The 26,702-nt window shown below is 40.9% G+C and overlaps 1 protein-coding gene across 1 annotated transcript; it reads right to left on the minus strand.

Moving 5' to 3' along the window:
* Window positions 1–24,940, minus strand: YEATS4 (YEATS domain containing 4). Its single transcript, XM_081084204.1, has 7 exons — window positions 24,666–24,940; window positions 20,105–20,224; window positions 17,862–17,928; window positions 17,662–17,756; window positions 8,919–9,011; window positions 8,745–8,832; window positions 1–440 (listed from the first exon to the last, which is right to left on the minus strand). Exons 1-7 carry the CDS (start codon window positions 24,714–24,716, stop codon window positions 271–273), a joined length of 684 nt encoding a protein of 227 aa, XP_080940330.1. The 5' UTR covers window positions 24,717–24,940; the 3' UTR covers window positions 1–270.
* Window positions 24,941–26,702: the final 1,762 nt, after the last annotated feature.

A 26,702-nucleotide genomic window follows, 5' to 3' on the forward strand; every position in this document is an offset into this window, starting at 1 on the left:
TGTAATAAAAAAAGTTTTTAATTGTGCTTAACAGCATAGAATTTACCCTAAAATGGGTTAAAATGCCTATACAGAATTCATATCTATTATGTACATATGTTTCACATTAAATATTGCTTGAAAAGTACAAACACTTTGACCCCATTGCCGAGGAACCGATGGTCAACAAACTATATATGCAGCTCTCTAAGAAGCATTTGCAATCCATTTCCCCTTCAAAGTCCACCTTATTTTCAGTTTAGTTCCCTACCAAGTTCTCTTCAGAACTGTTTACAACTCTTTGGTTTGATCATCTTCTTCGAGTTTCCTGATTTCATTTTTTAAACAATTTATAGTTTCACGACTTGCTTTTAATCTCTCCTTAAGCTCTGCAATTTCAAAACTTGTTTTTTTCTTCGCAGCTTCTAATTTTTCTCTGGTTTTCACTTCAAGTTCTGCAACTAAGAAAAACATACACTTTTAATGAACTATTTCATTTTTCTTACACGTCTAAAATATGTCATAGAGTAATATATAAGGCATTTCCTGAGGTCAATGTTCCCATGATGAAATATGGGCAACTTAAGAGATATAACATTAAACATAAGAGGGTGGGCAAGACAATCTGAACTACCAAGAGAGGATCTTAGATGTTTTCTTTAATAGTAAAATTATGGCCACTAATATTTCAATTTATAGTTAGAATTTTGTAACATAATATCCTTGTTTTTCTCCATATACATGTTAATCTGGAAATAAGGGGGCATACAATCCAAAGACATCCAGCTAATAAGAACACTAAACATACAGTGTTCTTACATTTATGTACAGGTAAAACTGACATAAACCAAAAAGATAGCTGTAACTGTCTAGGTTTGAATTCTAGTTCTACCATTTATTAGCTGTACTACTCTGAATAATTTATTATCTCTATGCTCATTTAATCATTTCTAAAATGGATATTATAATTTAAAAAACACCTCCATATTCTTTTTTGAGGAGATTTTAAGTGAATTCATGTATATAAAGTATCTAGAATACTATCTGGTACATAGAAAGTCATATTAACTACTATTATGACAGAGAAAAATTAAATGATATAACATTCAAGCTGCCTATATAACAAGTTACTAAAGAAAATTTCACTAAGCAAAATAGAATTCATCTATTTAAATATTCCACTAGTGTAGCATTCTATTTTACAAAGAGAAATGTCTACTTTCACTCAACATCTCCATCTTGTGGACATTTCAGGTAATTGCTGCTGATAACCATTAAAGCATAGCTATGCTTTAAGTAAAGCGTAAAATGATCTCTAATTGGAAGAAGCAAGGTTTGGTGAAGGAAAAAAAACCAAAAACAAAAAACCCTTTGAGCACTGCTGGCGAGGCTCAGTGGCTGAGCATCGACCTATGAACCAGGGCATACACCCAGGTTGTGGGCTCAACCCCAGTGTGGGATGTGCAGGGGGAGGCAGCCTATCAATGATTCTCTCAACACTGATGTTTCTATCTCTTTCTCCCTCTCCCTTCCTCTCTGAAATCAATAAAAAACACACATACACAAAAACCTTTGAAATCTGAAAGACTTGAGTTCAAATATACCCCTGGCCCCTGATTAGCTGAATGCTGACATCTCTAGGTCTCCCTCAGTCTCATCTTTCTGTATGATACAGTTAAAATTCTGTATTTCTCAGAGGATTTATAAGGATTAATCAATAGAGCTGGCCCTTTGTATCCATGGGTTCTGCATCTGTAGACCTAAAATACTGGGGTGGGGGTGGGGGTCGGGGGAGAATGTTACCTTGTTATTAATGTGTACTATGCAGTTAGACCTAGATGACCACATCTGTACTGAACATGCACATACTATTTTTTTTTCTTGTTATTCCCTGAACAATACAGTTCAACAACTATTTACATAGCAGTTACATTGTATTAGGTAGTATAAGTAATCTAGAGATGACTTAAAGTATATAGGAGAATATGCATAAGTTATATGCAAATACACCATCCTACCCTATATAATAAAAGGCTAATATGCAAATTATCCCCTTGACCAGGAGCTGGACCAGGAGTTGAACCAGGGGCCGGGGCCAGCCGACCAACTGCCTGCAGCCCCTCTCCTCGGCCAGCCCCAACCCTGATCAGCGCCCCCACCCTGATTGGGGTGGGCCAACCAGACCCCACCAGTGCACAAATTCGTACACCAGGCCTCTAGTTTTATATAAGGGACTTGTGCATCAGCAGATTATCATATCCTCCGGGTGTCCTAGAACCAATCCCCAATGGATACCAAGGGAAGAAGACTATATGTATATGTGAGACATTTAGCACATTCAAAACATGCAATGTTTTATTTTGCTCATTGCTAGTGACTTTCTTTTTGTGATACATTCTGTAATACAGATATTTATATTGCCAAAACAATCCATATTTTTCTCTGTACTTTCTTTCACTGCTTTTATTTCTAAATTGTTTTCACCTCCATTTTTTAAAAAAAGTTTTGGCCCTAGCTGGTTTGGCTCACTGGAGAGAGCATTGGCCTGCAGACTGAACGGTTCCGGGGGGTTCAATTCCGGTCAAAGGCACATGCCTGGGTTGCGTGCAGGAGGCAGCCAATCAATGATTCTCTCTCATCATTGATGTTTCTCTCCCTTCCTCTCTGAAAACAATAAAAACATATTTTTTAAAAATGTTTTACCTCACGGAGATGTAAAGGGCATAGGCAATACTAGTATAGTCAATAATATTGTAATAATTATGTTTGGTGCCAGGTGGGTGTACTAGAAACATCGAGGGGAATACTTTATAAAGTATATGACTGTCTAACCACTATGCTGTGCACTTGAAACTAATGCAAAATAGTACTGAATGTAAACTGTAATTAAAAAATAAAATTAGCCCTGGTCAGTGTGGCTCGGTTGGCTGGAGCATCATCCTGATATGCCAAGGTTGCAGGTTCAATTCCCCAGTCAGGGCACATACAATACTCAACCAATGAATGTATAAATAAGTAGAACAACAAATTGATGTTTCTCTTTCTCTCACCCTTACTCTCTCTAAAAATAAGTAAATAAAAATTTTAAAAATTAAAAAAAAGTTTGTACCTTTTGACCCCCTTCATCCATTTTGCCCACCCCCTCACCTCCTGGCAACCACCAATCTGTTCTCTGTATCTTTGGACTTGTTTTTTTTTTTTTTTAATTCCACATATAAGTGAGCTTATACGGTATTTTTCTCTCCCTGTCTGACTTATTTCACTTAGCATAATTCCTTCAAGTCCCGTCCATGTTGTCACAAATGGCAAAATTTCCTTATTTCTTATGGCTGAATAGTATTTCACTGTGTATATATAGATACCATATCTTCTTTATCCATTCATCCATCAATGGACACTTAAGGTAGTTTCCATATCTTGAGTACCATAAATAATGCTTCAATAAACATGGCAGTGTGTGTATATTTGTATGTATGTATGTATATATATGTATATTTAGTATTTTCATTTTCTTTGGATAAATACCCAGGAGTAGAATTATTGGATCATAAGGTAGTTCTATTTTTAAGATTTTGAAAACCCTCTATACTGTTTTTCCACCATGTCTGCACCAATTTACAATCCCTCAAGCAGCGCGTGAGAGTTCCCTTTCTCCACATCCTTGCCAACACCTGTTTGATGCCTCTTTTTTCTGTGTTTGTTTTCTCTTTGTTGCTGTTGATGCATGTTTTATAATAGCAATACTGACAGCTGGGAGGTGATTATTTCATTGTGGTTTTGATCTGCATTTCCCCGATTAGTGACGTTGAACACCTTTACAGGTACCTGTTGGCCATCTGTATCTTCTTTGGAAAAATATCTATTCAGATCTTCTGCACATTTTTAAATTAAATTGTTTGCTTTTTTTACTCTTGAGTTGTATGAGTTATTTATATATTTTGGAAATTAACCTCTTATCAGATACATGATTTGCAAATATTTTCTCCCATTCACTAGGTTGCCTTTTTATCTTGTTGATGGTTTCCTTTGCTGTGCAGAAGCTTTTTGGTTATTGGTTACTGGCCTTTCTTATGAGGTGTAGGAGCTCTTTATATTTTAAAGAAATTAGTCATTTGTGATATGAACACAATAGTTTTTCATGGTTTGAAACAAAGTCTTCACACTTTGTTTACAGTGCTTTGTTTACAATGCAAAATATTTTATTCCCTTGCTCCCCTCTCCATATCAATTAAAAACCACTGTTACATGCTGGGGTACAGAGGTAGAAGATGGACAAGAAAGAAAAATGCAGTACAATGTCATAAGATAATCATAGGGAGACGTGAAAGCAGACTGGATTTATACTAAGGGGAATGGAAAAGGGTATGTGATTATGAAGGAAGGCATCTTGGAAGTAGGAAAAACTGAACAAAGTTCTACAAAATGAGAAAGGAAGTAGGTAGAGGAAGTACACAGAGCAGGCCCTAGAAACAGCACATGTACATTTGGGGAACAACAAGGAGTCCTGTATTATTGTAAGTCTTAAATCTAGTCAGGAAGACCTGACTCATTTGTCAGAAAGACAGCATTCACAGTACATACACATTCCGTTGGTCTGATTTAGTTACCCTTTATTCTTGACAAATCATAAGATCGCAAAAGGCAGGACATATCTGGAAGAAGGCCTAGGTTAATTAGCAATGAGATCATGGGGGAACACATTTTTAAACTTCTTTTATTTTGTTCCACTTTTCTGCTTTCTACATACTAAATGCTTATATTTTTAAATTTCAAAATGAAGCCTCAAGCTGGAGTAAATTAATCCAAAGAAGAATAATTATTTGTGCAGAGCCGATCTTACTGGTTTGAAGCACAGATTATAAGGCTTTTACACAGAGATCAATAGCTTATTGGTTAAGAGTACAGACTCTGGGTTTAAAATCCTGGCTCTGATCTGTAGCTCTAGGGCAGTGGTTCTCAACCTTTTGGCCCTTTAAATACAGTTCCTGATGTTGTGACCCAACCATAAAATTATTTTCATCGCTACTTCGTAACTGTAATGTTACTACTGCTATGAATCGTAATGTAAATATCTGATATGCAGGATGGTCTTAGGCGACCCGTGAAAGGGTCGTTCGACCGCCAAAGGGTCACGACCCACAGGTTGAGAACCGCTGCTCTAGGGCCTTTACTTATACAATGGGACTAAAAGTAGTACCCTCCTCTTATGGTTATTATGGTATCCAATAAGTTATGAAATGTTAAGTGCTTGTCTAGTACATAGTAAGCTCTCATTGCATGTTCATTTAAGTTATTCCTTGTAAAAGCAACTACTACTTTAAAAGCTATATCATTAGTGTTTAACTAAATTTGCATGGGTTTACTACTAGCACAAGTATCTTTATAAACTTTTAATATGCTTCATAATGAGAAATGTCTATCCTGAATATCACTCTATCTAAAAATATTACTAAGTTTTTAGAGCCTAAGTTCTGAGGAGTGCTTGGGATGTAGTCCTGACTCTACCAATAATTAGCTGTATTCATGGGCAAGTAACTTAACTATACCTGTTTGCTTTTATAAAATGGAGTACTTAATAAAATAATTGTAGAATTAAATTTTATACATGTACAGATTTAGAAGAGTACAAATAGTAAACACTCTGCCCTAGCCAGTTTGGCTCAGCAGATAAGAGTGTCAGCATGCGGACTGAAGGGTCCCAGGTTCAATTCCGGTCAAGGGCACATGTCCGGGTTGCTGGTCTGATCCCAGTAGGGGGTGTGCAGGAGACAGCCAATGAATTATTCTCTCTCATCATTGATGTTTCTAGCTCTCTTTCCCTCCACTTCCTCTCTAAAATCAATAAAAATATATTTTTTATAAAACCATAAAAACAAAAACAAATAGTAAGCACTCAATAAATCTGCTATCTTATTATTACCAAATATTGAGTATAATGCCCTCAACTTGGTAAGAGTGTACATATCTTTTTAGGTCTTTGATTAACATTCCTAAATTGTTTTCCTAAGAGGCTAAAGCAATTCATACCCACACAAACAATTTATGAGAATGTAAAGTTCAACACATCCTCACTATTTTTTTAAATATATTTTATTGATTTCTTACAGAGAGGAAGGGAGAGGGATAGAGAGTTAGAAACATCGATGAGAGAGAAACATTGATCAGCCGCCTCCTGCACACCCCCCACTGGGGATGTGCCCGCAACCAAGGTACATGCCCTTGACCAGAATCGAACCTGGGACCCTTGATTCCGCAGGCCGACGCTCTATTCACTGAGAGCACATCCTCACTATTAAAGATTCCTTTTGCTGATTTGATTCCCATATGGTCACCCATTGTTTGCTTCACAGTTTTTAAAATTTATCTTTTCATTTTATTTTTAATATATTTTTATTAAATATATTTCAGAGATGAAGAGAGAGGGAGAGAGAGATAGAAATATCACTGATGAGAGAGAATCACTGATCAGCTGCCTCCTGCACACCTGCTACTGGGGACTGAGCCCACAACCCGGGCATGTTCCTGACCAGAATCAAATTGTGACCTCCTGGTTCTTAGGTTGATGCTCAACCACTGAGCCATACCAGCAGAGCTCACTTTATTTTTTTTTAAATTTATCTTTATTGTTGAAAGTATTACAGATGTTCCCCCTCCCAGTTTTTTGCATTTTAAAAATTACTAGCAGGGACAAATATTTTCCCATTTTATTTACTAGTGATCTCTTCTTTCGCATGTCCATGTCTTTTGTCCATTTATCAATTGAAGTTTAAAATTTTTATACAGTGTCCCAAAAAAATATATGCACATCCTATATAATAAAAGTCTAATATGCTATGTGTCTGGTAGTCCAGTTTGCCGTTCAACCAATCAAAGCATAATATGCTGATGATATGCTAAGGCCACTCAACCAGTTGCTATGATGTGCACTGACCACCAGGGGGCAGACGCTCCAACCAGTAGGTTAGCTTGCTGCTAGGGTCCAGCCAATCGGGACTGAGCAAGACAGGCAGAACATGCTCTGGAGCCCTCTCACAGTCCCTCCCCAGCTGGCCAACCTACCATGTCCCTCCCCAGCCCTGATTGTGCACCCTTGGCCTGGCCTGTACCCTCTCGCAACCTGGGACTCCCTGGGGGATGTCGGAGAGGCGGTTTAGGCCCAATCCCACAGGCCAGGCCCAGGGACCCCACTGATGCACAAGTTCATGCACCGGGCTTCTAGTTCTTTGAATAATTATAAAAACAGTGTTTATTAAAATAAATTTCATTTAAAAAAACTGAGCTAGCAACTTTTAAAATGTGTATACATTTTTGGGGGGACACCCTGTATTTCATTTGTCCATTTTAGGGTTTTTAAGATACTAATCTTTTGCCATATTTCTACAAAATTATTTTTCTTCTTTGCCCTTTTGAAATGTAGAAGTTAAATATTTTTTACAAAATCAGGTTTTTCTTTCCTTTAATGTAATTTCTTCTAACATCTCAATTTTAAAAACTCTTCCCCAGCCAGGTCAGCCATTTCTCTAATTTTTTAAATAATAGGTTAACTGACTTTAAAAAACATTTTTAACTATTTTTAATTAAACTGGAATCTGTTTTGATAAATGCTATGAAGCAATGATCTAAATTAAGTTTTCTTCTCAAAAGCTTATCAACTGTGCCAGTACCACTTTTGAAATTATCTTTTTTTTCCTTACTGATTTGATATTATTAAGAAAATGAAGTGAATATAATTCATAACATGCAATTTACTGGTAAAAACTTCCCAAGGATATACAGCTCCATGGATAAGCTTTAACACATAAAATATATTTTATAGAAAAGCTGTTTTATAAAACACATTAATTACTTGTACCTACTTAAATGAGTTATTTGTTTTGTTGAAAACACAAAAAATGTGGTCACTTGAATTTTAAAAGAATTTTCCTCTATCAATTTGGTACATTTTATGCTATGGGAGAAAGAAGATCTATGGGGCACAAATGACCAATAACAAATTAAAATAGCATATTAGGTGCTTTTTTACCTTGTCAAAGTGGTCATATACATATGTTTTATGTTCATAATGAAGTAGGCCAGGTAAATACATTTGCAGATGCAGAAAGTGAAGCATAAAACTTTTAAATGAGTATGATTTTAAATTTTAAATGACTACCAAGTGGCAAAATTATAATCAATATTCAGATCTTTTAACTTCTAGTCATGAGTTTCATAAAAATACAAACAAAACAATATTGAAACCAACAAGGGTTAAATAGAAACTGCCTTCTCCCCTGTATTCTCATCCCCAACCCATTCTTTTACTGGGTTCCATCACTTCTTTCAGCCTATAAATATACTGGTTTATTTCCCCCTGAAAACACTACCCTCTAGACCAGTGGTTCTCAACCTTCCTAATGCCGCGGCCCTTTAACATAGTTCCTCATGTTGTGGTGACCCCCAACCATAAAATTATTTTCATTGTTACTTCATAACTGTAATTTTGCTACTGTTATGAATCGTAATGTAAATATCTGATATGCAGGATGTATTTTCATTGTTACAAATTGAACATAATTAAAGCATAGTGATTAATCACAAAAACAATATGTAATTATATATGTGTTTTCCGATGGTCTTAGGCGACCCCTGTGAAAGGGTCGTTCGACCCCCAAAGGGGTCACAACCCACAGGTTGAGAACCACTGCTTTAGAGCATTATGGGCACCTAGTTTTTCTTCCTCCATACTCACTATTTTCCAGGATTAATTATAAACTAATGGTACTTACATTCTGTTTCATGCTTGTAGGCTCCTAATGTTAGCTGACGAGATGTTGTTAATAATTGTTGCATCATTGCTGTTGGGTCTTGAAATATCTAATGAGATAAAATGAGAAAAGGCCTAATAACTTCAAAGTTCTACAATTTAGAATGCTTTTAAAACTCTCGTTATAAAATCTTACCATTTCATCATAGAACTCTGAAACCACTGTCTTTTTCCCCAGCATTGCATTGGTATCTGATTGGAACAGCTTTAATAAATGATACAGGGTTACCTGTGAAATAAAAACAGACATCACATCTGTGCAATGGTTACCTTCATCATTGTGAAATGCTGTCATTTCTGTAACTGAATTAGAGACTGGAATTAGTAAACATACCAAATTCAGGATCTTGTCTCAACTTACTGTGGCAAATCACTCAAAATTCTCTGTACTTTTACTTTCCTATAAGGTATTACCATCATCCACATCTAAACATGAACATTCTGAAGATGGTAAGTAAAGATCGGTTACAAAGCATTTCTAGAGAGTGACTGTATACAAAAATAACATAAGATACAGCTCTGGAAATTAAACTGGAAAATCACTAACAAGTGAAATTAGATTATGACAGTTGTTCTGTGAAGATTAAAGTTTACAAATTTGCTATGGGAAAAAAATTTTGATACTTTCAAAAGGAATGACTAATACTAAAATGCTTATGAGGGTAAGATAATTTCTTTGGCGACCTATAAGATTATTACGTAAGGAGGAGAACCAAGATGGCGGCGTAGGGCGTAGACCTGTGCGTGCTGCCCTCTCACAACATCATTGAAACTACCAACTATAAGACAAACCACCACCATTCAGAACCATGGGGAAGTTGGTCCAGTGGGAGATCTACAACTGGAAGAAAAGAAAGAAGCACAGTGAGACTGAGTAGGAGCTACAGAGGCATCAAAAACAGAGGTACACAGTCACGCGCCAGGCGGGCTGCAACTGGATGCATGGTTTTTTTTCAATCGGACGCGGTTACGAACCCTCGAATCCTCTGGGCTTGCTCGGGGCGGGTCTCTGAGGCCCCAGACCCCATGGGGAGAGGCGGCATGGCCTTGCAGTGGTCGCAAAGCGAGGGAAGCTCTGACCTGCGGCTGCTCGCCGGCACTGGGGGACGCAAAGTCCCAGTGTCCCGGAGAGGCGAGGGGCCGCGGAGACGCCGCCAATGCTATCTGCTCCTCCTTGGCGACTCCCTGAGACCCCTCCCTACTCAATTTACATCCCCATCCAAGCTGTGCCAGAGGCACAAGAGGAAATGCCTGTGCTTTTACAAACTCTCAGATCCACTGAGCTGGTTCGGGTGGGATCATGAGGCACCAGACCCTACGGAGAGGCGGCACGGCCTTGCAGCGGTCAGAAAGCGAGGGAGGCTCTGTCGCACAGCTGCTCGCCGGCACTGGGGGACGCGAAGCCCCGGTGTCTGGAGAGGCGAGGGGCTGCGGAGCGCTGCCACTGCTATTTGCCCCGCCCTGGCGACTCCCTGAGACCCAGCCCTACTCAGTTTACATCCCCATCCAAGTTGTGCCAGGGGCACAAAAAGACCCACCTGCGCTTTTGCAGCCTAACCCAACAAACTGCAGACTTCAACTGCTCGCACCCATGGGAGACACACTCAAGAAGCAGAGCCAGGAGAACCAAGATGGCGGTGTAAGGAAGAGACCTGTGCGTGCTGCCTCCCACAACAACATCGAAACTACTAACTATAGGACAAACAGCTATCATATGGAACCATGGGAAAGCTGGCCTAGTGGAAGCTCTACAGCTGGAAGAAAAGAAAGAAGAACATTGAGACTGAGTAGGATGTGCAGAGACACCAAGTACAGAGCCCAACCCAACAAACTGCAGATTTCGACTCCTTGCATAGAAAGAAGAGCATTGAGACTGAGTAGGATGTGCAGAGGCACCAAGTACAGAGCCCAACCCAGCAGGCTGCAGATTTCAGCTCCTCGCATCCAGGAGGGACGCACTCGTGGGGCGGAGTCGGGTTCGGGGCAGGCCGGTGCCGGGCCTGGCTGGGCCGGAGATGTGGAACCGCTGTACCAGCAGGCGCACAAGCACGCCCACCGGTTCCAGTCTTGTGTGGGTCGCTGGGGGACGGCAGACGGGCAGTCTGTGCACTTGGTGGAGGGCGTAGTCCGAGCAGGCATGCTGGATGTTCAGCCACCAGGAATGCCTGGAGATTTTGTTTGGTGGGGAGCCGCCCGGCAGGGGACAGAGGGCCAAACTTCGTGTTTCCCCAGTGGGGCTGGGATGGCCCCGGTGAGGATGATATAGCCCCGGTGAGATCGGGACGGCCCTAATAAAGTTGGGACGGCCCCAGTGAGGCCGGGACGGCCCCGGTGAGGACGATACAGCCCCGGTGAGATCGGGATGGCCCTAGTAAGGTCGGGACGGCCCCAGTGAGGCCGGGACGGCCCCGGTGAGGTCGGGATGGCCCAGGTGAGGTTGAAATGGCCCTGGTGAGGTTGGGACGGCCCCGGTGAGGTTGGGATGGCCCCAGTGAGGTTGTGACGGCCCTGGTGAGGCTGAAACGGCCCGGGTGAGGTCGGAATGGCCCCGGTGAGGTCAGGATGGCCCCGGTGAGGTCGAAACGGCCCCGGTGAGGTCGAAACAGCCCTGGTGAGGTCAGGACGGCCCCGGTGAGGCTGAAACGGCCCCAGTGAGGTCGGGACAGCACCGGTGAGGCTGAAACGGCCCCGGTGAGGTCAGGACGGCCCCGGTGAGGTTGAAACGGCACCGGTGAGGTCAGGACGGCCCCGGTGAGGTCGGGATGGCCCGGTGAGGTTGAAACGGCCCCGGTGAGGTTGAAACGGCCCTGGTGAGGTCACGACGGCCCTGGTGAGGTCAGGATGGCCCGGTTAGGTTGAAACGGCCCTGGTGAGGTAGGGACGGCCCCGGTGAGGTTGAAATAGCCCCGGTGAGGCCGAGACGTCCCCGGAGAGGTTGGGACTGCTCCAGTGAGGTTGGGACAGATAATGGGGACCAGAATAGACTGATGAACAGGGGTAGATGCAGAGGCAGAGCAACACTGAACAGACTGTCAAACTATAGTGGGAAGCCTGGGGAGGGTTTGGTCGGGGGGATTAAGAGATCAACCGAAGGACTTATATGCATGCATATAAGAATAACCAATGGACACAAGACATTGGGGGGAAGGGGCCAGGGGAATGTCAAGGGGGGGAAAAAGGAGACATATGTAACACTCTTTGTAATACTTCAAGAAATAAAAATTATTAAAAAAAAAAAAAAGATTACTACGTAAGTAACAAAGTCAGTGGTAATTCACTTTGGCATGAACATGTCTTCAAAATACTTAAAAAAAAAACACAAGTGTAGTAAGACATCAAAGGAAAAGTTTTGTAGAACAATGTGTGATTACTTTAGCAAAATAAAACCCAGCTGGCAAAATATGGCGTTGGAGAAACCAATTCAGAGGCCTCAGAGAATTTTCCAATCATTATAAGTAACCATGCATCAATCACAAGACATATTCCAAGCAGATAATTTGAGAAATGTATGGAATAGACAAGGGCATGTGACTACATGGATGGATATTCCATAACAGGGAAATCACAACCTGGAAACGTAGGGAAGAGAACTGTACACAGATAGGAGCCGGCACTCCAAGAAGAGCCCCAGAGAGGTTTAGAGCTCAGAGTTGGCAGGTGGAGAAATCAAAAATGCTGGGGGCGGCTGGGCCTGTTAGCTTTCTACTATCTCCCTTCACGCATAGACAAGAGAACATGCATATCTTCCTGTGGAACCTAGAATTTTTCATCCAAACAGTATGACGTAAAAATAAAGAATTTTCAGATAGCAATGGCTCTGAAAGTTTATTTCTCAGGCATCCTTTCTGAAGAAATTCCTCCAGCAAAATGAAAAACAGAAACCTGGCAAGATGAAGAAAAAGATCATCTGTCCTCATTAGTAGTTGACAGGCACTATCTAAAAGAAAAATTCAAACTATATGAGATGCATGGCAGTAATTTCTAGAGAAACAGAAAAGAGTAACTATGGTTTTCCTGGGCAACGGGCCAGATATGGGAGAAAACAAGATGTTATGGGTTGAACTGTGTCCCCCAAAACGATATGAAGTCCTAATCCTTAGGCCCTGTGAAAGTGACCTTATCTGAAAGTAAGGTTTTTGCAGATGTAATCAAATTAAGATATAGTCAGTAGGGTGTGCCAAAATCCAATATGACTAGTGTCCTCATAAGAAGAAACACAGAGAAAGGCCATGTGACAATGAAGACAGAGATGAAGTTATGCTGCCACAAGCTAAGGATCCTGAGGGGAAAGAATCCTCCCCTAAAGGCTCTGGAGAGAGCAGGGCCAACACCTGGATTTTGAACTTCTAGCTTCCAGAGCTGTGAGAATAAATTTCTGTTGTTTAGCCACTCAGTTTGTGGTACTATGTTATGGCAGCCCTAGGAAACTAGTACAAAAGACTTGTACTTTTTGTTTGAAAAAACTTTAAAAAAAATCTGCACGTTTGACTTTCATAATTCAAAAAATAAATAAAACTGTCCTCCCCTCAATTTATCATTTAGACTACCAGAGGCATTCATGAAAATATATAGGCAATGAAAAATTTCAAGACAGATGTCTCCAATTCTGAGCTGTGTTTGGTGATTCTTAGGGCAATGAAAACACCTGTACTTACTACAGATGTATTTCTAGGCATAGAAATTTTAGCTTTTGTTTTGTTAATCTTTACTCGAGGATATTTTCTCCACTGGTTTTTAGAGAGAGAGTGGAAAGGTGGAAGAGAGGAGGAGGGAAGGAGAGAGAGAGAAACATTGATGTTAAAGAGACACATCAACTGGTTGCCTCCTATACCTGCCATGACCAGGGTTGGGGATCAAACCTGCAACCCAAATACATGTCCTTGACCAGGAATCGACCCCTCGACCCTTTGGAGCACAGGCTGATGCTCTACCACTGAGCCACACCGGCCAGGGCAACAATTTTAGCATTTGCTTTTAGAAACACCATTCCTTTTACAATGGCTTGACCTATAGTAGGTTAATGGATAACAGAAGTAAGTCACAAGTTACCAGCGTCTTTTATATTTTAAATAAGCTCTCATATGACATTTTCTGTAAGAACCAACTATTGAAAAAGTATAATGGTTTCATTATACTAAAAGAATATTACAATAGTTTTTGGGGACTAAAATTCAGGCATAGCCCTGGCTGGGTGGCTCAGCTGGTTGGGCACCAAAAGGTTGCTGGTTTAATTCTTGGTCAGCGCACATGCCCAGGTTTTGGGCTCCATCCCTAGTAGGGGGCGTGTGGGAGGCAGCCAATCAATGTTTCTCTTTCTCTCTCTCCCTTCCTCTCTCTTTAAAAAGTAAAAAAAAAAAAAAAAAAAAAATATATATATATATATATATATATATATATATATATATATATATATATTTAAATTCAGGCCTATGTAGATCTATATGGAAACCTATTTAATAAATTAATCACTGCAGAAGTGCAAAAGAACATATTACTTTATGTTTCCAAGAGTGGACTTTAAAATTACATGATATAAAGATTTCTTTCAGAGATGTATTTTCCAATTGGGATAGGAGGGGACAACAGATGAAGAGATAGGTAAGGGCACACATTCTCAAAATTAAAATGAATTCAAAGCAATCTTACAAAGTTAAAAAGAGCTTCTGCTCTAGTAACATTACTGACTTCTTATCTCTCTCAATATCGGCTAAATTTTGTGCTCTAGTCTCTTTAACAGACTATTTATTTATTTGTTTAATTCTCACCTGAGGATATTTTCCCACTGATTTTTAGAGAAAGTGGAAGGGAGAGGGAGAGACAAAGAGAAAAACATCAATGTGAGAGAGACACATCAATTGGTTGTCTACCACATGCTCCCCAATCAGGGCCAAGGACTGAACCTGCAACTGAGGTATATGCCCTTGACCGGAATCGAACCCGAGACCCTTCAGTCCACAGACTGACACTCTATCCACTGAACCAAACTGGCCAGGGCTTAAAAGACTATTTTGATTAAGAACAAAAGCAGTGCTTCATCTTTGTATCAAGATATTTGAATAATATTTTGCAAATAATATTTAATAATTTCTTGCCATACAGAATAGTTGTGAGAGTACTCTAGAAAGAAAACAAAAATGGTAGACCTGGAAACCGTATCACATGAAAAATATTTAAATGAGCCACAGATGTTTATACAGGAAAAAGAAAACTAATGTATGAATAATTATCAATAAAAAGTTCAAGGAAGCTTATAATAAAGTAGAGCTTTCTTTTTTTAAAAAAAATATATTTTATTGATTTTTTACGGAGAGGAAGGTAGAGGAATAGAGAGTTAGAAATATCAATGAGAGAGAAACATTGATCAGCTGCCTCCTGCACACCTCCCACTGGGGATATGCCCGCAACCAAGGTAGATGCCCTTGACTGGAATCAAACCTGGGACCCTTCAGTCTGCAGGCCAACGCTCTATCCATTGAGCCAAACCGGTCAGGGCAAAGTAGAGCTTTCTTAAAACTAGAACCACCCCACACCATGCCCAGCAGGCATGGTTCAGTGGTTGAGCATTGACCTATGAACCAGGAGGTCATGGTTCGATTCCCAGTCAGGGTACATGCCTGGGTTGCAGGCTCCATTCCCAGTGGAGGTGAATAGGAGGAAGCCAATGAATGATTCTCTCTCATCACTGATGTTTCTATCTCTCTCTCCCTCCTCCTTCCTCTCTGAAATCAATAAAAATATATTAAAAAAAAAAAAAAAAAAAAATCCTAGAACTACCCCAAACCTGCACAGGATGTTTCACTTAATGACAGAAGTCAATATTCTCCATACTGAAGTTAGCAAAACCCAAAGGAGATTCTTATTTCAGAGACAGCATGAAGAAATTCCTACCTAGGAAGAGTATGGCCTCTGTCAATGGGTTCTAAATCTTACCTTGTATCAAAATCACCTGGGGTGCTGGCCTCTCTCCAAACCTACTGAATCAGACTCTCTAGGGCAGCGGTTCTCAACCTGAGGGTCGCGACCTCTTTGGGGGTCGAACGGCCCTTTCACAGGGGTCGCCTAAGACCATCGGAAAACACATATATAATTACATATTGCTTTTGTGATTAATCACTATGCTTTAATTATGTTCAACTTGTAACAATGAAAATACATCCTGCATATCAGATATTTACATTACGATTCATAACAGTAGCAAAATTACAGTTATGAAGTAGCAACTAAAATAATTTTATGGTTGGGGTCACCACAGCATGAGGAACTGTATTAAAGGGTCGCGGCATTAGGAAGGTTGAGACCACTGCTCTAGGGGATTGGGCCTATTAGTTCGAACTTATAAAAAACACCTCGGGTACTTCTGATATAGTTAGTTAAGAACCAATCCTCTCAGCCCTGGCCAGGATGATACTCAACTTCTTTAAAACCACATATAGTTTTAAAACTTTAATCTGATAATGAAAGTCTAAATGTTTGGTGCCAAAGGAATGAGCTTAAATCTATCAAGATGAAAATTAGTGGTGAGAACTATTAAAGCAAGCCCTGAAACAAATTAAACACCAGCCACACAAATGTGAAATGAGAGAGCCATAACTGAGTTGTGGCCTTCTAGGTGTAAAAATAAAACAGGCTTATGCCAAGGTTGTGGGTTCGATCCTCAGTCAAGACACATACAAGAATCAACCAATGAATGCATACATAAGTGGAACAACGAATCCATGTTTCTGTCTCCCTCCCTCCCTCTCTATAAAAGCAGTCAACCAATCAATAAACTGAGGCTTAGTGGTTTGTCAAAAGAAAGAGTAACTGAAAGAGTGTGGGGTCTCAACCTAATACTTGGGTTCAAAACGAGCTTTGCCACAACTACCTGTATTTTTGGGTCTGAGCCTTAGTATCCTCCTATCTAAAATGAAGATATCACCAACTTCACAGAGTTGCTGAGGGATCACAGTGAAAGGTTTGACGGACTTTTTGCATTATCAAGCAATGATCTTATAAGAAGAGACCATAAAATGAAAAAGTCGGTTGTTATCAATAAGGATTCACAAGTAAGATATAAAGTAAAGCTGCTAGTACTTTTTGCTTTGAAAAAGCAACAAGACTATATTTCTAAGGCTTTTAACTATAAAAAACTGGATACTCCCATTTCAGATAGCATATGGACTCAACTTGTTTATTACTAGTAACCAAATGATATTAGTGAATTTAAAATTTTTGCTGTGGTATCCCTGGACGAGTAGCTCAGTTGGTTGGAGCATTGTCCCAATACACCAAGGTGACAGGTTTGATCCCCAGTCAGAATATATACAAGAAGTAACCAATGAAGGCATAAATAAGTGGAACAATAAATTGATGTTTGTTTTTTCTCTCTCCCCATTCCTCTCTCTAAAATCAGTAAATTAAAAAGTAAAATTTTTGCTGTAGTAATCATATGATTTTCATGGTTTCTTTCCAATAAATGTTCACATTGTATTCCTTCTTTCTATATTGAAAAATAAAAGCCTTGGAAGGCACATCACTTAAAAATGAAAAATCTTAACTCATGGCAAGATACACCATGCCAGCCCTGCTTAAGTGTTGTCCCATGCACCAAAAGGTTGCTGGTTTGATTCCCTGTCATGGCACATGCCCAGGTTGCGGGCTTGATCCCCAGTAGGCAGGAGGCAGTCGATCAATATTTCTCTTTCTCTCCCTCTCCCTTCCTCTCTCTCTAAAACTAATAAAAACATATTTAAAAAAAAAAATACACCATACCATAAGAGTACATAAAGTAAGTCTGAATAAAAATGTTAACACATAATATGCTCTTCATTAAGTATTGTTACATTTTCACAATTACTAAAAAAATCTGTTTTAAATTTACAAAGATTACCATTACTCACAGGTCTCTCATTAGGATCAATAAAAAATATTTTGATGATTATTTCGAATTCACCCCATCCTGTTTCAGTAATTTCATATGGAGGCTTAGTAACAACTGAAGAAGAGAAAAAAAATAAAACAATTATAATTGTAAATTACTGATGTAGTTTCATAGCTCTTTTTAAATTTGTATATTATAAGTGAAAAAACTATACTCTACCTCTTAAAGGATTGCCATAGCTTTCATGTAACTTAAATTGAATTTTCTTCACATATGCTGACATATCCTGAAATACAGAGGAATTAATTAGTTCTGCCATCTACATATAAAAACTAGGAGGGAAATACACAAGCACAAGAGCATATTCCTTAGTTCTGACACATGAAAGGGATTCTCCTAGCTAACGTGTCTTTTTCAAACATACCACATTATAGAAAAATGCAAAACAGAATAAGCCAAACAATAGAAATGTTTATTAATTTTTTTTCTTTCAGGAATTTTTGTGTGTGATTATTACCTTGCATCCAATATGTTTAAATTGGAATCATACTATGATGATATATTAATATCTGCTTTCTTTTGTAAAAAAATGATGATTACTTAATATAGTATTGTGAACATTTCCCCCCCCCCCCCTTTTTTTTTTTGAATTTATTGGAGTGACACTGGTTAACGAAATTATACAGGTTTTACGTGCATAATTCTACAGCACATCATCTGTATGAACATTTTTCTCTGAGGTAGATTTTCCTAAGTATCTTTGAAGTCTGTTTTGGAAATAGTTTCATTCGTTTTTATTCTACAAGTATGAGTGACTACTAACTTTGGGTACCAGATGCCAAAATGGTAATAGGGTCTTGCCCTCAGGATCTGTCTATGGAGTAGTCGGCAGACAAGAAAATCAGTATTTCAATGTAATCTGTGTCATTGAGGGCACGAGGTATAAGACCATAGGAGAGGCACCTAACATAACAGTTTTTGGAGGTCAAGAAAGTAGTTCTAAAGAAAATACACTTGAACTAAGACTAAGGAAATAGTAAAAATAGGGAGAGAGGGAGAGAGGGAGGGAGGGAGGGAGGGAGGAAGGGAGGGAGGGAGGGAGGAAGGAAGGAAGGAAGGAAGGAAGCGGTTTAAGAGTGCTCCTTTGAGAAACTAGAAGTAATTTAGTATTGGTAGAATGTAGGGTATAAGGAATGAGGAAGCAAATACAGACAAGGTATAATGCTACCGAAATAGGATAATGAAAGACCACAGCATGCCTCTAAAATAAGATAGTTTTACCTTTATGAGGCTAACAGGTAGTCATTGAAGGTGGGGTTTTTTTTTAATAACAGCTTTATTGAGATATTCACACACTAAATAATTCACCCACTTAAAACGTAGCATTCAGTGGCTTTTTAGTATATTCAGAGTTGTACAACCATCACTATATTCAATTTTAGGATATTTTTATCATCTAAAAAGAAACCCCATACCATTAGCACTCATTCTTAAGTCCCTCTTCCTCCCACCACTGGCAACCACTAATCTATTTTCTGTGTCAGGATTTGCCTATTCTTGACATTGTATAAAAATGATATCATAGAATATGTGGCCTTTGTGTCTGGCCTCTTTCTCTTACCGTAATTTTCTCAATTTCTCCATGTGGTAGCAGTATGTACCAATTTTTTTTTTTTTTTTTTTTACTGCCTAATGACATTCCATTGCATGGATATACCATATTTTATTTATTTAAGACACTTGAGTTGTTTCCATTCTTTTGTGTGGATTTTGAAGGGTTTAAGTAGAGGAATAGTTTATTCACTTAATAAATATCTGTTGAATACCTACTATGGACTGGCTGCATTCCAGGCATTAGAGATTCAGCAACAAAACAAAATTACCAGCAGCCAGATTATATAGCAGTTTTGTCTTTTATCTTCTCTGATGATAACCAACCAAATTATCACTTAAAAATTAACTACTATTCTTGAAACATCTGATTAAATACTAAGCTAACTTAAGACATGGTGATTGGAAGATGTGCTGTGTTTATAGCACAGTTCTTGTTAGTGTAATTTAATTTAATTTTATTTTATTTTATTATTTTTTTAAAAATATATTTTATTGATTTTTTACAGAGAGGAAGGGAGAGAGATAGTCAGAAACATCAATAAGGGAGAAACATCGATCAGCCGCCTCCTGCACATCCCCCACCAGGGATGCGCCCGCAACCCAGGTACATGCCCTTGACCGGAATCGAACCTGGGACCTTTCAGTCCACAGGCTGAAGCTCTACCCACTGAGCCAAACCGGTTTCGGCAAATTTTAATTAGAAAACATTTTCGGAAAATTTCTACTGAACAATCTTATGAAAATGACAGCTCTCACTTTATTCTTTCAACTTTTGGGGTGGGTAACTTTTCTATAATATTAAAATTTATTTTGAAGCAAAACAAACTATAGGAAAAAACAGTACCTACCTCATTTCTATATGGTTTTACATATACTGTCCATTGATGGGTATGCCCGTCCTCTTCTCTTTTCTTTCCAAAATATCGAGCAACATTGCCATAAACTATTGGTTTAACGATAGTAACCCCCTAAAAGGAAAATTTTAAACACAAATTAATATTGTATCATTACCCAAATAAAAAGAAGAGTTCTGAAAGTTTGTTTTAAGAAATGGCAGGCATATAAGAGACTCATTTCAGATGGAAAGCTACAGACTAAAAGTAAAGGGATGGAAAAAGACACTTCGAGAAAATGGAAACAAAAAAAGCTGGGGTTGCAATACTTATACCAAACAAAATAGACTTTATTTTAATTAAATCTTTACTGTTGAAAGTACTACATATGTCCCCCTTTTTCCCCCATTGTCCCCTTCTAGCCCACCTCCCTATTGTCTGTGTCCATGGGTTTGTTGGTTGATCTCTTCCCACCCACCCACCTACCTTTAAAACAAAGGCTATAACAAGAGACAAAGAAGGACTCAGCAATTCCATTTTGGGGTATTTATTTGAAGAAATCCAAAACACTAATTCAAAAAGACATACAGTGGGGCCTTGACTTACGAGTGTCCCGACTAACGAGTTTTTTGAGATACCAGCTGTCTCTCGGCAGATTTTTTGCTTTGAGTTGACAGAGTAATTTGAGTTACCAAGCTCCTTAAAGAGCTCCATAACGAGCTCGGTCTCGGAAAGAATTAAACTCGTAAGTCAAGGCCCCACTGTATGTTCATTGTAGCACAATTTAAAATAGCCATGATATGGAAGCAACCTAAGTGTCATCAATAGATGAATGGATAAAGAAGTGGTAGATATATACAATGGAATATTATATACAACGGGATATTACTCAGCCATAAAAAAGAATGAAATCTTACCGTTTGCAACAACATGGATGGACCCTAGAGGGTATTATGCTAAGTGAAATCCATCAGACAGAGACAGACAAGTACCATATAATTTCACCTTTATGTGCAATAAAGGAACAAATAAAACAGAAACAAACTCACAGATACAGAGAATATTTTGATGGTTGCCAGGTTGGAGGGGGATGACGAAGGTGTGAAAAAGGTGAAGGAATTAAGTACAAATGGGTAGTTACGAAATAGTCATAGGGATGTAAAGTACTGCATAGGGAATATAGTCAACAGTAAAGTACTATGTATGGTGTCAGATGGTTACTAGATATATAAGGGTGATCACTTCGTAAGTTATATAAATGTCTAATCACCATGTTGTACACCTGAAACTAATATAATATTGTGTCAACTGTAATTGAAAAAAAACCCCAAAAACTAGAGTTTGCTTATAACATCATTTCTCTCAGTAAATCAATTTTAGACAATTATCCTCATTTCATATTAATACAAATAACTAAACACCAGATTAATTACAATGTCCCCACTTTGAAAATGTCTATTTTAGCCCTGCACATGAGGCTCAGTGGTTGAACATCGACTTATGGAGCAGAAGGTCAGGGTTCGATTCCTGGTCAGGGCACAGGCCTAGCTTTCAGGCTCAATTTCCAGTGTGGGGAGTGCAGAAGGCAGCCAATCAATTATTCTCACATCATTGATGTGCCTGTCTCTCCCCCTCTCCTTTCTCTCTGAAATCAATAAAAATATGTTTATGTTAAGTACTTTGAGAGCTTTTCTGAAAAGAAACACAAAAGGATCTTTATTCACAAACTTTAAAGTGAGGCTCTGCAATAAAGATCGCCAACTTCAACTGCAATCAGCTAATGATAATGTCCTATTTATCAGCTTATGGCAGTGTTTTCCAAAGCACAGTACAAATACTAAAGACAACTTGGAAGAAGATTTTAGGTAAAATAAGAGCAAACATAATAAACGCATTTTATTATTTATGGCTTTACATTTTCCACTATTTGAAAAACCGTAACTATAACAACAATTCAAACCCATAATTTCAAAAATATTAATGCTGCAGAACGGGCTTTTGAAAATCTAAATAAAAATGTTAAATATTACAGCTGGATTTGGATAACGATAAAGCGTCACTTGGATGACTGATGCTCGTTTACTGCCCATGGCCATGCTTCCTACATTTGGGCTCATTTCTGAGATGTACATACATGTTTCTCATCACATCTGGTGAGTGTAAAGGCAGTGAGTGTTGACAGATTATGATGGAGGAGAGAAAAAATTTCAAGTGAAGACAAAATGCTGAGTGTTACACATGAATTTCAGATCAATTGTTCAATATTAAGAATGTATCTGAAGGTCAAAGAGCAAGATATACACATGTGATAAGTGTTGTGCCAATGTAACCAATAAGAAATGAGGGAAAACAGTGAACAAATGGAAAAACTATTAATTGTGGCTGAATAAGTAACAAATAAATTCAATACCTATTAGCCTAAGTTAGTCCAGAAGAAGGCAAGCTGTTTGTATAAGAACGTAAATAATCACGGTAAGTGCTACTGACACTTTGTGGAACCACAGATGGGGACTCAGGTTCAAGGCCTGAATGAGTGAGTATAAGAAGAGCTGATTGGTGAGTGGCTAATAGATCCCATGGCTGCAATGGTGTTGGTAGGAACTTGCAGAGTTCCTCAATGATAAAAACGGCTCATCTGTCAACAGACTTTGTACCTGGATAAAATTTATCAAAATTGGAAAAAGATGCCTACAAAACCACATAACAATGAGTGAGGAGAAGTAAGTCCCTAAGTTTAAAACAGCAATTTCAACTGGCATGCTGCAAGAAATTTTAAAACATGACATACCTAACTATTTAGCCAGGGGCACTGAGCTATATTCTCTTGACTATCAAATAAAAAAATGACAACATCCAATACAACAAAAGCCATCCAGTGTGAATGAATCAAAATTATACCCCTCCCCCCCTTTTTTTGTCAGATCAGCAAAATATATATTTTTGGTGTGCCACAGAATTTTAGTAATTAGTTTATGTGTGCTATGAGACGAAAAAGGTTGCAAATCACTGCTTTTAAGCTTTACATGACTAACTCATGCCTATGTTTGTAGAAAAGCATTTGAGGGCTACAGGCCTAATCTCAAGTCCCTTGGGACTTAAACTTACAAACTTTCAGAACCTAACATGATTGATTACAAGTATTGAAAGTTCTGTGAGTTCTTCTCCAAAATCTATTTTAACCCTTTGTTTGCTAGTACTTTCCTATCAGTCCAAAACCTTGCCCAAAAACCTGGGCAAAATATGTATGTTTATCAATTTACCCGGCATCTCTTTCTGCTTACATTAAATTTTAGTAGCTTTTGAAATTTCAGAAGAACTCCCATTTACATATGATATTAAAGCACTACGTGTGGTAGTTGTAAAAACAGTATAGAGTTAAAATTATGTGAAAACAACACGACAGATAAGAACTCTTTAAAAACCTATACTAGCTAGATTGTTGCAAAAGTGGGTAATTTCTTTTTAAAGAAAAAATTCCAGCCCTAACCGGTTTGGCTCAGTGCATAGAGCACCGGCCTGCGGACTGAAGGGTCCCGGGTTCGATTTCGGCCAAGGGCATGTACCTTGGTTACGGGCACATCCCCAGTCGGAGGTGTGCAAGAGGCAGCTGATTCATGTTTCTAACTCTCTATACCTGTCCCTTCCTTTCTGTAAAAAATCAATAAAATATATTTTTGAAAAAAAGGGAAAAAACTTCCTTTCTGGGCTAAATAAGCATCCTAAGGGCTAGAAACAGGTGTTATATTGGGAACCAGTTGGTCCTGCCTTAAACATTGTATGCGGGAAACGTATTTATACGTTTTACATTGACTGTAAGTAGTAGAGCCACCTGTTAGCGCGCGATAAAAACTACCCGCAAACAATGTGTTAAAAATGAACGTGTGCCTTAGGGGATGTAAGAAAGTGCGAGGGAAACGTGCCACTGTGCCAAACATTATGCTAGGCTCTATGATAACTTGAACTAAACACTGCAGCAGCTGGTGTCCATGTCCCTATGTGCCAGGCAATGCGCTTTGCATGCCCTGGTTAATATCCGGCCGTGGCTTTGGCAACACCATGAACCTGGGCAAGTTGTCTGTCCTGTCCACCTCCCAGCTCTGAGTTCTGGCAAATGCTCTGGGTAAGCCGGCCTCTGTCAGGCTCCCTGGGGACCGCAGCGGAGAACCGGGAAAAGCTTTTGGCCACCGTGCTGGGCAGGCGGAGGGCTCACCCAGTATCTGCCGCTGTTCCCACCCTCCCCAGCGGGTGGGTCGCACCCCGCCGACCGGGACCCCAGCGGACCGACCGAGGCAGGCTTTCCCCGGCCTCGGAGAGGCTGGTTTCCTGGGCAACCGTGTCCGGCGTTCTGGCCACCCCCCGCCCCCCCCTCCTCCCCGGCCGCAGCCAGCACGAAGTCTGTGTTGTTGGCGGGGACGGAAGGAGGTGGTGACGCCGTGAGGTGGGGGCCCCGGGAAACACAGATGCTCCCTCCGGGATCGGACTCGCTCCCGCCTGGAAACCTCGGGGCGGGGGGGGGGGGGGGGGCACCGCGGCCCTCCCCACGCCGCGCAGGGAGAACCGGCGGGCGGACACTGACCTTCACTCTCCCGCCGGAGTCAGGCCCAAATTCGGCCATTCTCTTGAACATATTGTCCCACGGAAGAAGCCGCCGCCGCCAGGGAAAGACACGAGGCCGGCGGGGTGGCCGCAGCCCTCAGAGGCGCCGCTCCTCCTGCGCCGGCCCCGGCGGAGGGTTTCTGGCCGAGGGAGGGCGAGTCGCCGGCGCTCGCGGAGACAGAAGAGCAACCGCCCGCCACTCCCCGGCGGTGCAGAACCCGAAGCCCATTCAGCCTGCGGACGGAGAGCGGAACCGGAGGGGCGCGGGGCGCCGTGCGCAGGCGCGACCGGCACAGGCGCACTGCGCACGCGCGGGCTGCTGCCGCCGCGCGGGGGGCGGGGCCTTTTGTCTCCAGGGGCCTCTGGGACGCTAGAGTCTCCCGCTGGCCTGTCACCCGCCCTGACACCTGAGCTGCGTGGTGGCTGAGAAAGGGCTTTCGGGGGCAATCCTTTGTCATCGCCGAAGCGTTCCAATTCTGAAATCAAGTTCCTGAAATCTCGCCCACGCACAGCTTTTCTTTGTCTCCATTTAGAACTCCATGCTTGAACCGCTTATTTCTCATTTATCTCCTTCTTCCTTTTCTACTCGGTTTGCAATCCAAGGTGCATAACTGGACATCCACCCCATTGCCTTTCAGTGGCGCTAAATACTGTGCAGATGAGTGCAGTGCCCTTGACTGGGAATCAAACCTGTGATCCTCTGGTGCACAGGCTGACACTCTAACCCAGTGGTTCTCAACCTTTCTAATTCCGGGAGCCTCTAATACAGTTCCTCATGTTGTGGTGACCCCCCAACCATAAAATTATTTTCGTTGCTACTTCAGAACTGTAATTTTGCTACTGTTATGAATGGTAATGTAAATATCTGATATGCAGGATGTATTTTCATTGTTACAAATTGAACATAATTAAAGCAGAGTGATTAATCACAAGAACAATATCCTATCTAATAAAAGAGAAACATGGTAATTGGCGTACGACCGCTACCCTTCCCATTGGCTAATCAGGGAGATATGCAAATTAACTGTCAGCCAAGATGGCTGCGGGCAGCCAGGCAACTTGAAACTAACATGAGGCTTGCTTGCTTCAGTGACAGAGGAAACCAACGTTCCCCGCCTTCTGCTGCAGACCTCTGAGCCTGCAGTTTCAAACATTGTAACAAATAGAGATGCTAAACAAAACCCCAGAAACCAGCTTTCAGCTAGTTGGGATCTCAGACCTGGAGTTGATACAGAGTTTTGACTGTAGAACCAAAACAAACCTGATACCTGCTTTCAGGAGCGGAGGCCTAAGAGCTAAAGCTGGCCCAGAATAAAAAAGAAAAGAAAAAAAGGAGCAGTTGGGAGCTTCAGTCCCAGCCTGAAAACAGCCCTCAGCCCCTCAGCCATACTGGCCAGGCACCCCAGTGGGGACCCCCACCCTGAAGGGTGTGTGACCAGCTGCAAACAGCCATCATCCCCTCATCCAGGCTATCCAGGAACCCCAGTGGGGACCCCCACCCTGATCCAGGACACCCTTCAGGACAAACCACCCAGCCCCCACCCATGTACCAGGCCTCTATTCTATATAGTAAAAGGGTAATGTGCCTCCCAGCACCGGGATCAGTGGAGCTGAGAGGCCTCCCAGCACCGGGATCAGCGTGACTGGGGGCAGCGCCCAAACCCCCTGATCACCCTGTGCCTCTGTGTGTGACAGGGGGCGGGGCCACAACCTCCCTATCAGCCCTGCTCTGTTCATGACAGGTAAAGGTGCCTCAACCCCCTGATCGGCCCTGCTCTGTGCCTGATAGGGGGGAGCTCCCCAAACCCCTGATCACCCTGCAGCTCTGTGTGTGACGGGGTACAGCCATAACCTCCCCATCGGCCCTGACCTGAGTGTGAGAGTGGCGGCACCCCAACCCTCCCTCCCCCCGCAAGGGCCCTGCTCTGTGTGTGATGGGGTAGAGCCATAACCTCCCCATCGGCCCTGCTCTGAGTGTGACAGTGGCGGCGCCCCAACCCCCTGATCCGCCCTGCTC

The sequence above is a fragment of the Myotis nattereri genome (genome assembly GCF_964212035.1).
Source record: "Myotis nattereri genome assembly, chromosome: 2".
In the NCBI taxonomy this organism is placed as follows: Eukaryota; Metazoa; Chordata; class Mammalia; order Chiroptera; family Vespertilionidae; genus Myotis; species Myotis nattereri.

What these genes read in the sequence shown, in the direction of transcription:
- YEATS4 (XM_081084204.1), bottom strand. Translation starts at nt 24,716, where the DNA reads ATGTTCAAGAGAATGGCCGAATTTGGGCCTGACTCCGGCGGGAGAGTG. An exon ending in ACTCCGGCGGGAGAGTGAAG is followed by an intron (nt 20,225 to 24,665) that starts GTCAGTGTCCGC and finishes TTTTCCTTTTAG; the next exon opens with GGGGTTACTATCGTTAAACC. An exon ending in CTATGGCAATCCTTTAAGAG is followed by an intron (nt 17,757 to 17,861) that starts GTAGAGTATAGT and finishes TCTCTTCTTCAG; the next exon opens with TTGTTACTAAGCCTCCATAT.